The sequence below is a fragment of the Callithrix jacchus genome, chromosome 6, assembly GCF_049354715.1.
Source record: "Callithrix jacchus isolate 240 chromosome 6, calJac240_pri, whole genome shotgun sequence".
NCBI lineage: Eukaryota > Metazoa > Chordata > Mammalia > Primates > Cebidae > Callithrix > Callithrix jacchus.
This window is the reverse complement of record NC_133507.1, coordinates 92050058-92067293: the sequence shown is the minus strand read 5'-3', so window position 1 is coordinate 92067293 and position 17236 is coordinate 92050058. Positions and strand designations below refer to the sequence as shown.

At 35.4% G+C, this 17236-nt stretch overlaps 1 protein-coding gene and 1 pseudogene across 8 annotated transcripts in view; one reads left to right on the top strand and one right to left on the bottom strand.

The window, feature by feature from the left end:
- The window catches only part of LOC144576666 (uncharacterized), a 489614-nt gene that overhangs the window by 277673 nt on the left and 194705 nt on the right, over positions 1 to 17236 (bottom strand). For all 8 annotated transcript variants that reach the window (XR_013518956.1, XR_013518957.1, XR_013518958.1 and 5 more), the window contains one exon: positions 2631 to 2676. Coding sequence is in view for 3 of the 8 variants with exons in the window: in XM_078327895.1 (XP_078184021.1) it covers positions 2631 to 2640 (10 nt within the window). In the remaining 5 variants the exon portion in view is untranslated. The remainder of the gene's footprint in view (positions 1 to 2630; positions 2677 to 17236) is intronic.
- LOC118154601 (isopentenyl-diphosphate Delta-isomerase 1 pseudogene) lies at positions 8467 to 9149 on the top strand (annotated as a pseudogene).

Below are 17236 nucleotides of genomic sequence, written 5' to 3'. Positions count from 1 at the left end.
TCTAAGGAAAAATTTAGAGCAGTCAGAATGTTTAAAAAATCTAACAGCACACTTAATGTAAGCAGTATATAAACACACAGCACTGTATAGTGACATACAAAAGCATCCGATTGACTGAAGGATGGATTGAAGTGATTCTTGGTCATTAGCTCACTCTCTTCTCTTCCCACATGAACTCTTGGATACTGATTCATTGTGTTTTACTTGATTAATTTGTAAAATGTAGAGTAGGTAAGATTACTCATGCTTTTCAGTTCATCATACTTTCATCATCAATATGTAAGAACTGTTTTATCTCATTTTATCTTTATTTTATTATATTGTGCCTTTTAGAGTTCTCCCTCCTTTTCATGCTTTCAACCTTCCATCTAAGTGGTTATTTAAATGCATTGGTTCCTTGGAAACTAGAGTATATTTTATATGTGCTTTTAAGTTGCATAAATGATAGTGCTAGTATCCTGTTTCTTGATATTTTCATTCACCACTGTTTTTGAGATTAGAGTATTCCATGCTGTCATATGTAAATCTAGCTCATTGTTGCTAATGGATTATAGTATTCCAACATCCTGACATATACGTACACCTCCTTTTACTTGGCCATTCCCTTAGGTTGTTCACAATTTCTTGCTATCACAAGCAACACTGCTATGAAAATCCTCCACAAGTCCTGTGTTTTTTCATGAGCTGAGTTGTATCATCGAGACATGCTTATTTTACTAGGTCATTTCAGCTTCTCTCCAGCATCAGTGTAGAATTTTAGATGACTGCTAGCTGTGTTTGTGGATCCCCTTTTCTCTCGACATGTTTACCTGCCTTCTAACTTCTGCTAATTTGGTGATTATAAAATAATATTTTATTATTTTAATTTTTATGTATGTACTTAGCAGTGGGTTTGAGATTCAGTCTACATATGTATTACCATTCACATGAATTTCATTTGTTTCACATTCACATTCCATTCAAATGTTGTACTCATTTTTATAAATTTTCAGTTCTTTTATTTGCTGAATAGTACATGTTTTAAAATATTAAACAGTTCTCACTATTGTAAATTACACATTAAAGTTTCCTATAATATATTTTGTTGGATATAAAACTCTTCTTTCAATTGCAGTCAAATTCCCTAATCAAGCTTCTGTTTATTTTTGTTATATTCTTTCTTTATTGTTATTTTTATGCCTGTGCTTTTTAAAGATATTCTTTTCTAGCTCAAGATAGAACATGGCATTCCCCTACATTCCTTTCCTCTTCTTCTTTAATACCCAGATTTGTCAAATGTCTGTTTTGCCAAGAAAAGCAACTAAAAATTCAGCTTCATCACTGACTGTCATCGTTACATAAAATAAATGAATATTTTAACACCAAATTACAAGGAGAAAATATCATAATAATGATAGTCACTTACATGTGAATAAATTTTATTCTTTGAAAAACTTCCCATATCTATTTTTTTTCTCCTCAGTTCATAGCACACTCACTTATGAACCAACAATTGGGACCTACTGAATTAGGACATCCTCCACCTTAGAGCAGAGATGTGGGTGAAGGGCCCCTGCCTAAGAAAGAAAAAATGTCATATAGCTTGGATCAAGCACATCTCTAGTGCTCTGCCGTACCTCCAGGAATTGGCTCAACGTAAGTTCTAGGTAGCCACTGACTGATGTGCTTTCTAACACTACAAATTAGATCTGTCACTTCTTGGGTTATACATACATGGAATCATAGTCTATTTACTCTGTGGTGTCTGGCTTTTTCTGTACAGAATAATTTTGAGTCATCTGTACTTCTAGCATATCAGTAATTTATTGTTTTCATTGCTGAGTAGTATACCACTGAATGAATACACCACACATAATTTATCCATTCACCTGTTGACGAACATTTGAGCTGCTTCCACTTTTGGGGTCATTATAAACAAAGCTACTGTGAGCGGTTTGTACAAGTCTTTGTATAGACTTAGGTTTTCATTTCTCTTGGGTAAAGAGAAGCTGACTTTCTCAGTTGTATCATAAGGGTATATTTTACCTTTTCTTTTCTTGTGCCTTCTTTGTTGAGTCAGACTAAATATTCATGGTTCCTGTTATTTTTTGAAATGTTTTGTTAATCATTATTTTTCATTGTTAGTGATTTTGATTTTATAAGTTGATTTTGTATCAGCAAATGGACAGACTATTTCATTTGTTATAATAATTTGTCTGCAAGTTTGATTTTGTATCATGCCTAGGAGTTATAACATAGACTATTAGCACCATGTGGTGCAGATATAATTGGGGGGAAATCTTATTTGTAGAAAAGTAGTAGGACACTCACAATCTTGTGAATTCCCATTATTCCCTATCTTAGGCAGTGCAAATTTGGACTGCCTGGGCCATGACCAGTGTTTCAATAGAAAAAGACCTTACTCCCTGCAATACTCCACACCTTGATAAAGACAAAGTGCTAGAAACCATTATATCATTGTATTTAAAAGGAAGTTCTGATGGATGCTCTCATGTTTTTAGAAAGGGAGACCTCTGAAAATCAGCAACTGGCTCAGTCTTTTCTTGTATTGAGCTGAATCAGACCTGTTCAGGCAACTCTCAAAAGATCAGCTATGCAAACTGCCTCCACAGAGAAAAGTAAATACATACCCCAAGACATCCAGATGTGTACTCTCCAGTTCACTATGAAGGTAATCTGGAAATAACAGTAATTTTGATTATTTCTCTCTGTTCTTTCATATCTACTACTTGTTATTCTAGTCTTATGTTTGCCAGTTCCAAAAGCATTATATGAAACATAGCGGTGCTATCATATTTATACAATATTATTTCTAAACTTAAGAAAAAATGCATATAAATATACCACATTATATATTTATTCCACCTTTTTTGGTAATATTTTCTGATATCAGACTAGGAAAGTTTCCTACGAATCCTACCTTACTAAGAATGTTTTCTAGTATATTTATTGAAATAATTATGAGATTCTTTTTCTACAGGATCATGAATTATCTTGTGCATGTGTCAAAATATTCTTTGATTCTTGGTACAAACCCTACTTGATCATGGCATAGGTTAAGCAATTAAATACATAAAAAAGGAAGCAAATAAGGAAAAATAAAGTCTTAGATTTGTTAAGCTGAACACTTTTAAAAAATTCTCACAGCCAGGTGCAGAGGCTCACACCTGTGTCCCAGCATTTTGGGAGGCCCAGGCGGGCAGATCATGAGGTCAGGCATTTAAGACCAGCCTGGGTAACACAGTGAAACCCCATCTCTACTAAAAATACAAAAATTAGCCAGGCATGGTGGCGGGTGCCTGTAGTCCCAGCTACTTGGGAGGCTGAGGCAGGAGAATCACTTGAACCTGAGAGGTGGAGGTTGCAGTGAGCCAAGACAGCACCATTGTACTCCAGCCTGGGTGACACAGCAAGACTCTGTCTCAAAAAAAAAATTCTGACATTTTTTGTTTACATGTGAAATCAGCCTATATTTCTGTACACTTGAACTACATTTTCTGGTTTAAAGACCAGGGTTAGTAAAGGATTAAGTAAAATATAACTATTGTCTCACTGCTGTTTTAAAACAGGTAGACATGTATATAAAAAAATCTACCTAAAAGGCTTTTCTGAAATAGAATCAAATTGGAGGACAGTGAAGAACAGGTTAGCTTAACATGGCAACTCTTATTACAAAAAAGACAGAGAAAATCTAGCTTTTATACAAGTTCAATTTAAATAACAATAATTATAGTAATAATACAATGCTTCTACACTCTTGGAAGAAAACTAACTATTACAAAACGTATCTCAAAGAAAGGACTGCTCAGGCACAAAGAGAGCCCAGGCTACCTAACTTATTCCCACATTACAGTGACCTGATAATAGGAAGACTCGGAAGTATTGGCCTAATATGTTCCCAAGGTTGTTGGAGCATTCCAAAGCAGGTTCTTAAAGAAAAACTTGATAGAATAAAAAGAGAGAATAATGTAAACAGGTTTATTTTAAATTTTATATAAAATTTAAATATTAACTGACATATTTTAAAGCACCTTAAGTATTATACTGTATGATAGTTGATCCCTCCACCAACTCTAATCAGTCAGTGAAGGATAATAACCAGGTAATTGCATAGTGTTGCCTTAGCTGTTCCACCAACTAATTGGCCTCCCTGCATGGAAAAGAAAATAGAGTCTGTGAAGTGAGTTGTGATGAAAGAATTCCAGACAACCTGAAGCATAAGCTGTTCCTTCTGCTATTTTTTATGACCCAGGAAGGTGGGCCCGACCTAGATGCAGTAGGAAAAGAAGTCAAAACTTATACCAGTTTCACCATGAGTTGTCCAGTTTTCCTTTCTACTTTGTGTTTTGCATTAACTTATTTATGATAGGAAGTTTCTGTGTCTTGAAAATTTCACAATATTCGCTTTTAAACTGCTGATCCATTGTCTTTTTGTGGAAAAGAAGATAAATGAAGAAGCAGGTTTTTAGCAAACATTTTAATTTTCTTTAGTAGTAGTTCGAATATTCAAGTATTGTCATTATTTTCATGCAAAATGTATGCTTTCACAAAGAAATCCCTCAAGATTTTCAAGTTATTTAAGGGAAAGTTAGTGATTATAGCCTTATGATTCTTACTCTTCATTAAACCTGTGCTAAATCCTCTTTCTATATGCATTTTGTATTATTTACATCTTCTGTTTTTTTCTCTTGATCAGATGTACTAGAAGCTCCATGTCTTATATTCAAAGAACTGAGTTTTGGTTAAGCCTCTTAATGTATTTGTGTTATTCTCTATTTTTGAAATTTGTACCTATGTAATTACTATTTCTGTCCTTATATATTTGGCTTTACTCTGATGAACTTTTTTTTACCTTCTTGATTTGAATATTAATCCCACTTATTTTTTGTTCTGCTTGTTTTGTGCTGTATTTAAATCTATACAGATCTCTTAAAGTAAAACTGGAGGTTCATCCTGCAAATATTGGCCAGTAGTAAAGCAGTATGTACATTAGCTCTAAGAATTCTGTAATTTCTCTAACGATTTTTAAATAAAAGTCAATTAGCAAAATGTTACTTAGTATTTAGCCATATGGGATGGTTTTAGCTTCTCCTTGGATTTATTTCTAATTGTATTGCATTTTAATATGAGTCTACATGGTACTAAAGAATTAGATTATACCGAGGCCTTCCTCTGTGGCCAGTATCTGGTCCATTGGTGCAACTGTTCTTTGTTTGTAAAAAGAATGTCTATATTCTGTTTCAGTCTACAAACTTCTATGTACCTATTCATTTAAGCTCAATAATTGTGTATATTTTTGATCTACTTGATTTAATAGTTTCTGAAGTTTATGGGTTAAATTTCCCAATTAGAACCGTTGATTTATCTATTTTCCTCCATAGAGCTACTGTTTATCTGTTCTATGGTTATTACATGTTATTAGGTATGTAAATGTTCATGATTATTATGCGTACTATTTCCATTACAAGTGCTCTCGTTGTCCTTTATATTTTTTCCCCTTAAATTCAATTTTAGAACCATTAATCTGATTGTTTTGGGGAAAAGGTTGCATTTACCTACTATATCTTAAGCCATGTTTTCATTATGACTCTACTTATATTCCGTTGTTTTAAATATCATTTTTAGATAAATATTGCTGTTTTTAATCATATTCAGAGTTATCTCTTAATTTTTGAGATAATCTTGAGTTAACAAACATTTATTATAACATTAATATCTACATACATATATCTGCATTTTATTTTATATTTACTACTTACTCTTTTTTCTCATTTCAACGTGTCTCTGATCTTTTCCTTCTCCCTCCCACCATTCATCTCTCTCAGGTTAGTACCATTCTGTAATTTTATGTGTGGATGGTTCTTTATTTGTGTAGTAGTCATTTCTTATTTCGAAAATAAACCTTACCAAATTATATGTTCCTACCTTCTGTGTTCACCTCTTTTCTTGCTGGATTGCCATATTAGTTTAAAATGGTCTGTGTGGAGATACCATAAAACCAATTAATAATGACTTACATTTATTTTTCTCATCTAAAAAGATGCCTTGAGTTAAGAGGCTGCTGGCAATAGCTCATCAGTTTAACAATATCAGGGTCAATATTTATGCTATTTTCTTTTTGCTTCCTCTTTGTTACCAAGTGGCTTCCATGCTTCTTGACATCACTTCCACGTTCAATTCTTCCACTTTTACCATTTTAAGGTTGAAGCTTACATTTTCCAAGAAGCTCCACAGCAGGAATATGCTTATATCCCATTAGTTAGGGGTCCCTTGTATGTCCCCCTCTAGCAGCAAGAGAAGTTAGTAAAATGAGTATTAGCTTTGCCAAATTCTATAATGTATATAATTTACTGTTAACAAGAGGGAGGAAAAGATACATTTAGCCCACCAAATTGTCTTACACAGGTGCTTCCTCCAATGTCTCACTACCATATGCTTACATTTGGGTTTGCTCGGTGGCTCTCAATGAGCCCTTTCAATAAGCTCTTAAACCTTTTTGTAATATATGGAAATGTTAAGGCATTATTTCTCTCCTTTCATCTACTTTTTCTTCATCTGTGGCTTTTTAAGGCAGATACTGACACATTAATTTCACTCTCCATATCTTTTACATTTTCTCTCATTTTTCCAAGTTCTTCCGTGTTACTCTTGTCTTCCAGGAGAGTCCCCTAACAAGATATTCTCATTTGCTGCAACACATTTCAGCTGTATTAATTCTGTGATTCAATTTATCCACTGACTTATGGTGATAAATACAGGTTTTACACCCATTATCTTCTAAGAGTTCTTCTTCATGAATTCTTGTTACTGTTTCCTTTTACCATTAGCCTCAGTTATTTCTCTGAGAGTATCTTGGGTTTTTGTTGTTGTTGTTGTTGTTATTGTTGTGACTTTATCTCTTTAAAGCAGTTTTAGGTTTCTAAGAAATTAAGAGGAAGGTGTAAAGACTTCCCATGTGCTCCTTCTCCCTACACACACACTATTCCTCACCAGGGTAATATACATGTTAAATGATGACTTATATGGATAAATTATTAACCAGGGTTCAGAGTTTACATGAGAGTCCACCCTTGGTGTTGTAGATACTTTGGGTCTGGACAGATATATATTGACGTGTATTCACCATGATAGTATCATACAGAGTAATTTCATTTCTCTAAAATTCTTCTGTGTGTTACCTATTCGACCCTCCCTCTAGTCCCTGGGAACCATGATATTTTTACTGTTTCTATAGTTTTCCCTTTTTTAGAAGTTTTACCTTTTCCACACAGTGGAATCATTCAGTGTGTAGTCTTTTGAGACTGGTGCTTCCACTTAGCATTAAAGGTTTCCTTATGTCTTTTTATGACTTAATGGCTCCTTTTCTTGGTGGGGTGAATAATATTCCATTGTCTGGATGTGCCACAGTTTATCTATTAACCTACCGAAGGACAACTTGTTGCTTCCAAGTTTTGGCAATTATAAATAATAAAGCTGCTATAAACATCTGTGTGCAAGTTTTGTGTGAATATAGTTTCAAGTCGTTTGGATAAATACCAAGAAATGTCAATGATAGATTGTACAGTAAGAGTAGTTTCACTTTATAAGAAACCGTCAGACTGTATTTCAAAGCAAGTGTACCATTTTGTATTCCCATCAGGAATAAATGAGATTTTCTGTTGTTCCACATTCTTGCCAGCATTTGGTGTTGCCAGTGTTCTGGATTTTGGCTGTTCTAATAGATATGTAGTGGTATCTCGTTGTTGCTTCAGTTTGCATTTCTTTGATGACATATGATGTGAAGCATCTTTTTACATGCTTATTGTAATCTGTATATCTTCTTTGGTGAGGTGTCTGTTAAGGTCTTTTGCCCATTTTTAAAAGTAAATGTGACCGTACTGCCTCTAATCTTGATTCCTTTACTCTCAACTGGTGATGTTGGTCTCTTTTCTTACCCTAGTTTCCTTATCTATACAAATGTCACTATGCTACCTCTTTTTTGATATTGTGAGGCTGAAAGATAATATGTGCATAAGCATCTGCTACAAAGAAGGAAATTGATACTAGTTTCCCTTTCTTCCATCCAATCAAAATCCTGCCCCAATCAAATATTATTTATTCATTGAAGGCTTTTTCTATCATTGGAATCTTTACTCTCCTCTAATTAGGATCTCTTAGCTATCTCAGAACTCATTTTTATCTAATAAAAATGTGTCACAACTTTAAAGGATCTTAGAAATCTTTTAGACTTCACTTATTTTAGTAACATGCATGATCACTGACAAGGTCAAAAGCAGAATAGAAATAGAATCAAAGTATTAACTCAGTCAACCACACTATGCATAATTCAATAATAAATTTCATTCTCTTTTCAAAAGACTGCTGCTGCTTAACGTTATTTGTGTTGCTTCCACAACCAGGCTGTAAATTCATCAGGATAAGGTGTCTGTGGCCAGAGGCCACTCAGAACAGATCAGACATTTTGTAATGATGCCTGAAATAAACACTGACCACCCCGACGAAGAACAGGTTCAACTCCTGGGAGGGATGTGTAACCTTATTAATGAAAATGACAATAAAATTGGGGCTGAGACCAAGAAGAACTGTCATTTGAATGAGAATATCGAGAAAGGATTATTGCATCGAGCTTTTAGTGTCTTCTTATTCAACACTGAAAATAAGCTTCTGCTACAAGATCAGATGCTAAGATTACCTTTCCAGGTTGTTTTACTAATACTTGTTGTAATCATACATTAAGTAATCAGGTGAGCTAGAGGAAAATGGTGCCCTTGGAGTGAGACAAGCAGCACAGAGGTGGCTGAAAGCTGAGCTAGGAATTCCCTTGGCAGAGGTTACTCCAGAAGAAACTAATTATTTAACACGAATTCACTACAAAGCTCAGCAGGATAGTATCTGGGGTGAACAGGAAATTGATTATATTTTATTTGTGAAGAAGAATATAACTTTGAATCCAGATCCCAATGAGATTAAAATATATTGTTAGGTGTCAAAGGAAGAACCAAAAGAACTTTGGGAAAAAAGCAGCTAATGGTGAAATTAAGATAATGCCATGGTTTCAAATTATTGCAGAGACTTTTCTCTTTAAATGGTGGGATAACTTAAATCATTTGAATCAGTTTGTTGACCATGAGAAAATATACAGAATGTGAATGTGTAGGTGAATGATCACTGAAAAATTTATCTTCTTAACAAACTTAGAATGACTTTTTTAGTTTAAATTTAGTTCAGTATCATCAACGTATTATATACACTGATACTTTACAACTCAAGTTAGTTAGTGGAAAAAACTAACTTACAATTTTGTATCATATACCCTGGATATGTGTACTCTTTGTAAACGACATTTGTGAGAGATTATTGTAAAATGAGAAAGAGCAAATAAAACTTAATTTAAGCTGTACAGACACATGCTTATGGCAAATATGAACAAATGAGCGAAACTGTGTTTTTAGTAAGTGTGAGAAACATTTCTGGAGCACTTGCAGAGCACTTGCTATTTCCCAGGTGCTCTATGTATCATTAAATTTTTATCATAGTTCAGAAAAATGTGCAAAGGAAACTATTGCTTAGCTCCTTCAAAACGGTCCTAATAGGCCGGGCGCGGTGGCTCAAGCCTGTAATCCCAGCACTTTGGGAGGCTGAGGCGGGTGGATCACGAGGTCAAGAGATCGAGATCATCCTGGTCAACATGGTGAAACCCCGTCTCTACTAAAAATACAAAAAATCAGCTGGGCACGGTGGTGCATGCCTGTAATCCCAGCTGCTCAGGAGGCTGAGGCAGGTGAATTGCCTGAACCCAGGAGGCGGAGGTTGCGGTGAGCCGAGATAGCACCATTGCATTTCAGCCTGGATAACAAGAGTGAAACTTCGTCTCAAAAAAAAAAAAAAAAAAGTCCTAATTAACTTTCATATTAACAGATTAAACGAGCAGAGCAGGTTCAAGGAAAATTAAATGATGTGGAACCTAATTTGTATCATTCTGAGTTGGTTGTATGGTTTATTCATTCTGGAAATATGTTGATACTTAAAGTCAGCCATTGCTTTTGATAAGTGATATTGATTAGGTTAAATCTTCTTTTAAATAGTATTTGCCAGTTAGCAAAGTCTGTGTTTCCAGGATTACAGTGAGCACAGAGGTGTTCATAAAATGGGCATTGAGTCCCACTTGACAAGAGTTGCTTAACCTTGACACTATTGACATTTGGGCTGGATAAAATCCTTGCAGTGGGGGTCCGTCCTGTGCATTATAGGATGGTGAGCAGCATCCCTGGACTGCACACTGGATGCTGTTAGCATCTCTCTCCCATGACAACCACAATTATATCAGATGTTGCCAGATGCCCCTGTGGGACAGAGTAAACCCCCAACTGAGAACCACCATCCTACGGAGTCAGGCAATATTATAGGGACAAAAAAATAGCAATGACTAAGGCCAGTGTTCATGTTAAATATATTAAGATTAAGGAATGTGTATATTAATGTTAAAAATTGTACCTTGATCAATGTACTTTTGTAAAACTTGCCATAGATATCTTAAATTTGAAATCTCAAAACAGCTTTATTATTCTTAAATGCTATATGGTAGTGAAGAAAAAATGAAAACTTATTTCTTATAAAGTTAAAAAATTCATCAGGATACTCATTCATTCATTCATTCATTGACTAATTTATCTATCAATTAATTATTGATTATGAATATAAACCAGGCATTACTCTGAATGAATATAAAAGAATGAAAAACAAATGAAGCAGGTATCAAGTTTTATATATATCAATTGTAGCATGAATTAATACTGAGCACATTATTACTCAATGCATGTTTGAACGACCTTTATAGACAATTGCATATAGTGATAACTAAATAAGCAGTAATTTATTATTTGGATTTCAATGTGAAAAAGACAATCAGTTTTTTCCTCCAATGTCTAGTGCTTTTGTCTCTGAATTCAGCTACTTGTTTTTTTTATTTTTTTGTTTTCTTTTTATTTTATTGTTTTTTCAGGGTAATTTCTCTCCCAGGAGGTATCTTCAAGATTTAAGCAAATTCATTGATAATTTCTCCTCAACAAGACATGTTCAGACATCTGAATCCCAGAAATTATATAGCTTGAAGTGAAGCTTGGAATCCTTGATAAATATGAAAAAACAGAAAAGGTCACTTAAAGGGGCAAGAATATGTAAAATGTTTCCATATCTCATATCATATAACAAATGTCCTGAAAATGATCAATATTGTTCACTAAAAATGATTATAATTCAAAATGCTATTAAGGAAACAGACTTAATTGTATTTGTCTTAGACAAATTAGTTTTGGTTAAATAAATTTCTGGTGGATTGGACCAGGAGAGGTAGTAGGAATCTTCTTTATTGTAAAGACCTCAATGAACTTCAAATATTTGAAAAATTGAGGTGGCAGAAAAATCTGGTATTTGTGTCCTGCGCAGGTGAAGAATGCTTGGTAAAAGAAGTACCTATGTACTTTCTAAGAGCAAAGAACAAGGTGGGTAAAGAGAAGAATAGTCTCTATTTATGTGTTAGCCTATGCATACGTTACAAATACACACACACACACACACACACACGCGCGCACACACACACACACACACACACACACAGTAGACACCAAGGGCCTGGCATGTGGCTCTGCATATTTTCAATTTTGATCATCCTCCCTGACACTGGTTCTTATTTCAACTCTCCCCTACTCTCATGTGCTCAGTGGCAGGACAATCTGCTGAATCATGAGAACCCTAAAGACAATTTTTTTCTTTTTTAATCCTGAGGGGGTAAAAAGGGAGACAGAGTTGTACAATAGAAAGATTCTAAGACTGAAAACATATAGGCACAGGTGTGCACCCATTGTGTAGTATGTATGTCCATAGACTATCTATCTAAATTCTGGTACTTAATGTCTGGTACTTAATGTCTTCACCTGTAAACTGTGGTGTCTAGTTCGTCATAGAAGCTCAGTACTTCTGGTACTTAATGTCCTCACCTGTAAACTGTGGTGTCTAGTTCGTCATAGAAGCTCAGTAGCCATAGCTACTACTATCATCACATCATCTTTACCACCACCAAATAACAAGATGAAAGAGAGTAAAGTGAAGCTATTTAGAATAGTGGCTACATGATTAAAAGTTGTCTTGCACAGGTGAAGAGGTATGTATCATTACTTGCCTAAGAGTTTAAGTTATCAATTATCAAAGCCAGAATTCTCAAAGTCCAAGGTCCGTAAACTGGATGCACTGCTGTGGGTCTTTTCCCGGAGCGCACAGGATAGGAGTTTTGCCAACATGTTGGCAAGGGCCTCTGACATTACAGCATCCCACAGTGACATACTGCAGACCAGGCATTTCACTACTTTATGAGCAGAATCTGCTTCAATACAGCAGCAGCTGAATTTGCAATTGTTCACAAAGACGACTGGAACAAAGATAGCCGGCAATGTTTATTTTATGTTTATATTATTTACCAAGAGGAACCATGCTCAGTTGTCCCAAAATAAGATGACATTGACAAGTTCTTACATTCAGCATTTAATGAGTAAATCCATATCTATGTGAATCCCATTGTCTTGAAAGTGAGGGAAATAAAACCACCGAGGGCCTCATTGACTTCAGAATTATGAGAAGTCCCTGACTATATTACAAACTATTTATCCAAATAAATTTCTGATTATTCCACAATATGTCAATTCCAAGTACCTACACACACACTTCAGTTGCTCCTTGGGGACCATTTTTCCACATAGAACATATTCCTAGAAAATAGAGAACGTAATGAGAGAGCCTTGCCAAGCTGAGCAAGATGTGTGTGTGGGCAGCTATTCTTTAGTCATTCAGGAAATTCTGAACATAGAGTCTGAGCCACTTAAAAACTGTAGACCAATAATGCATGTGTGGCTGTCAGTGGAGGCCTGGTATGATAGAATTAAGCAGTAGCACTAAAGAAACAGCAAATGAAATCTGAGCATCTTCATTTGGGCATTTTTGGAAGCACCTTAGACTGAGTTAAATGGTGATTATTGCTTTGCTAGGAAATAATATGAATTGAGCAGCCATATTTTCATTTAACAATGTTTTTATCATAAAGTTTATATGAGTTTATTGTATAAAAACAAATATAAACAAAAAAGTTTAAAAATAAACTAAAGCTGCTATGATCATTTTGACATATGCATATCCAGATGTTTTTTATTTATTCATTTAATCTTATTTAAATATTACCCATAGGCCAGGTATATCTCTAAGTACTAGAAATGCAGGGAAAAGGATATTTTTATCCATAGGTGATATGTATACATATTTTTTTACAAAAATTGCAATCATAGAACACATACATTTTCATCTTACTTTTTGTCAGTCAACAATATCATATAAATTCATGTAAATACATAAACTTAAAAAATGTAATTTCAGTGGCCATGCAATAGCTTATTTACATAAATTGAATGGCCATGCAATAGCTTATTTAACTTATATTTCTCTTTCTGCATTAGAGCTAGTTTCTAATTTTTCCCTATTAAAAATATCGTGGTAAAAATGTTTATAAAAACTGTCCACATTGCATTGGATAAATAATTAAGTGTAGGATTTATGGATCAAGAGAATGGGTCAAAAGCATGGCAGTCATGTTTTTAAGGTTTCAGACAGTTTCCAAATGTCCTCCAAAGATATTTGTCTAAGTTGTATAACTCCTAAAAGGATATCCAAGTGCCTATTTCCTCACAACCTTGACAATCTTAATAATTTAATAAAAATTATTTTTTATGAAAAGAAAGTATTCTATTTAGTTGTATTTTCCCTCTCTTTGTTTACAAATTGAACAGTTTTTTATAAGCATATTGCCTATTTTTATTTATTATTTTTCTATTTTCCAATGATTTTTAAAGATTTTCTAATATAACTTATTAACAGTCTTTGTGTGTTTGAGATAATTTATGCTTGTTTTCTTTAAGAAATTAATACTTGAGATTGGAAAATAAAATCACTGAAGAATTTAAGAAACAAGCAGACAAAGTAAAGAATCTTCATACCCAAGTTAATATTGTAAAATGTCCAGGACATTAATAAGTTGAGGCTGAATTGAAGTGCATAGAAGTCTGTGGGGCGTGGCTTCCCAAGTTTGTGAGAAGAAGGGGCTGGGCCACTTGATACAGGAAACATCCTGGGACTGGTTGTCCAGCAACCCAGCTCCCCTAGGTTCCAGGCTTCTTAGCAGAGGTGGCCAATGAAGGTCTCTGGAACTCCATTCTCTCATTTGTAACACAAAGTTAGATAAGATGATGCTTTTCCCTCTAAAATTGTAGGTCGCCAGATACAGAAGAGGTGACAAAGAGAATAGAAAAAAAAAGATGCAGCATCAGAGTTGGAGAAACATAGATAACATCAAGAGGGGCATTCCAGATAGAAATGCAGTGCACCATCATGTAGAAATGTGGAAGAGTGTCAGACACAGCAAAGAGTTGGGCGTGAGCTGAAAGGATCAGGCGATAAGACTGGAGAAAGGCAGCACCCGATGATGAAGGACCACGGAAGAAAGATGGGAAGATATGGCTTCAAACTTCATTCTGTAGTTAAGAAGGGAATTACTGAAGACTTTTAAGTGAACAAGTAATAGAAACAGATTTAAGGGCTTTATAAAAGAACAAAAGCAAAACACTAACTAAAAAACAAAACAAACTTTGGCAATTATATGAGATCTCATTAGAAGCCTGGAGGAAGGGATCCCAAGTCAAACACTGTCTATTGCAAAGTCAGTAGAGAGGCAATGTCAGCTTGAACTAAAGCAGTGGCACAAACTGCAAATTATGCTCAAGACTAAAAATTCCCTCTAAAATGAAAGATTTTCTAGAAAGATAATGCTAATAAGAATAATAGGGAAAAAAGAAATAAAGGAATAATAGGGCAAAATTTTAATAGCGATATTAATTCCTTAATATTGCCGTTGATCAAAATTGACAGAGTGTGCGCTCTCATTTCATATAAGTTATATGCTCAACCAATTATCTTTAAGCTAACCATAGCTGAGATTATCAGTATTTTTAACAGCCATATGCTGAGGGCATTTTCACAGTGCATAAAGTGCTAACGGGAGTGCTATAAAACCACTAACTACTGTGAAGTTCTTCTAGCCAAGATCACTGTCTCTGCTTCAGGAAAGAACTGAGTAGTCGGGGAAGATGATTATGACAGGAAGGATCTGAGCATTCTTTTAGCCCAAGATCCAAACCCACTGAAATCTTGAGAGAACCATTTACTGGGCCCACCTCCTGCTAACAGATATGGTTCCCTAGAGGGACTGGTGGGTGGCAACTCTTTCTTTACACAGATCTCAGGCAAATTCATATCTTTGGGTCCAGAGGGTCAACTCTGCTATGACTAGTTTTCTCTGGCCTATTTCCAAAAAGAAGGCCTACTGAGAATCATTCCTGGTGCTGATTTAGAACTGGCTCAAATCTTCCTCCCTTAATTCTCCACTTCATACCTGCACTCCTGACCAAACTTTCTGCTTAGAATATGCCTACAGAGATATTACTTTAATCCTAGCTTCTTTTTTTTTTTTTTTTTTGAGACAGAGTCTCACTCTGTTGCCAGGCGCCAGGCTGGAGTGCAGTGGCACAATCTCAGCTCACTGTAACCTCTGCCTCCCAGGTTCAAGCAATTCTTCAGCCTCAGCCTCCCGAGTAGCTGGGACTACAGGCACACGCTACCACACCCAGCTAATTTTTTTTTGTATTTTTAGTAGAGACAGGGTTTCACCATGTTGGCCCAGATAGTCTCGATCTCTTGACCTGGTGATCAAGAGTGCTGGGATTTAATGCTAGTTTCTTAATCAGGGCATTAAAGAAAAAGGTCCCAAACAATCTCAATAAGAATAAGCTGTTTATGGCTGGGCGTGGTGGCTCAAGCCTGTAATCCCAGCACTTTGGGAGGCCAAGGTGGGTGGATCACGAGATCAAGAGTTCGAGACCATCCTGGTCAACATGGTGAAACCCCGTCTCTACTAAAACTACAAAAAAGTAGCTGGCACAGTGGTGCGTGCTTGTAATCCCAGCTACTCAGGAGGCTGAGGCAGGAGAATTGTCTGAACCCAGGAGGCAGAGGTGGCTGTGAGCCGAGATTGCGCCATTGCACTCCAGCCTGGGTAACAAGAGTGAAACTCCATCTCAAAAAAAAAAAAAAAGAATAAGTTGTTTATGTGGTTGAATTTATTTAGTTATCACTACTACCTATGAAGTAGGTCCAAATATTATCCTGATTTTACAGATGGGAAACTGAGGTCTAAAGAAGCTAGTGAGATTGATCAAGGTATCATGTCTAGTAAACAGTAAAAACTAGGAGGTTTACCCAGGTTGGGCTCCAGGGTGGTGGTGGCACTTCCACACTGTGGAACAGAGATGTTGCTCTTTTTTAAATCGTCACCAGACCTAGGGTTCAACTGATAATTTAAAAGCAGGAATTTGCCTAGATGAATTATAATCCTATTTTAGAAGTGGTCACTTTCAACGTCTCAGAATCCTCATGATCCAGGGGTCCTCAGGTGCTCAACATATTATAGAGACCTTTTATGAGTCAAATAGAATTCAGGGTCACTGGCTTTCAAGAAATAGAGCAACACTTATCTTTCTAAGGAGATTTTAAATTCAAATATACATGAGATTTTATTCTAAACAGGATAATTGCATAATGTCCTAAGATATCAGATTATTTTATTGGTTTAAGAAGGAATTAAATATTTAGGTGACAGTTATTTATTGAGTGCTTTTCAGATGAAAGTCTGTTGCTATTGACATTTCTTTCTAAACATTAATGCAATAGAGCCACAAAATGAGAATTCACAAAAGAGTTGTGGGTGGGACACATATTTGGGTAAAGGATCTTTATGATAGGAGGAAGGAAAGCTTATGTACATACACATGTGCTCCTAAGGACATTTTGGTGAAACATAGTGATCTATCACACACAACAGCTAAGATACACATATATACACATATGTGCACATACACATTGCTACTAGAATAATGGATTAGTCTGTTTTCACACTGCTAATAAAAGCAAACCTGAGACTGGAAATAAAAAGAGGTTTAATTGGACTTACAGTTCAAGTGGCTGGGGAAGGTCTCACAATCATGGCAGAGGGCTAAAGGTACTTCTTTTGTGGTGACAGCAAGAGAGAATGAGAAAGAAGCAAAAAGTGGAAACCCCTGATAAACCCAGCAGATCTTGTGAGACT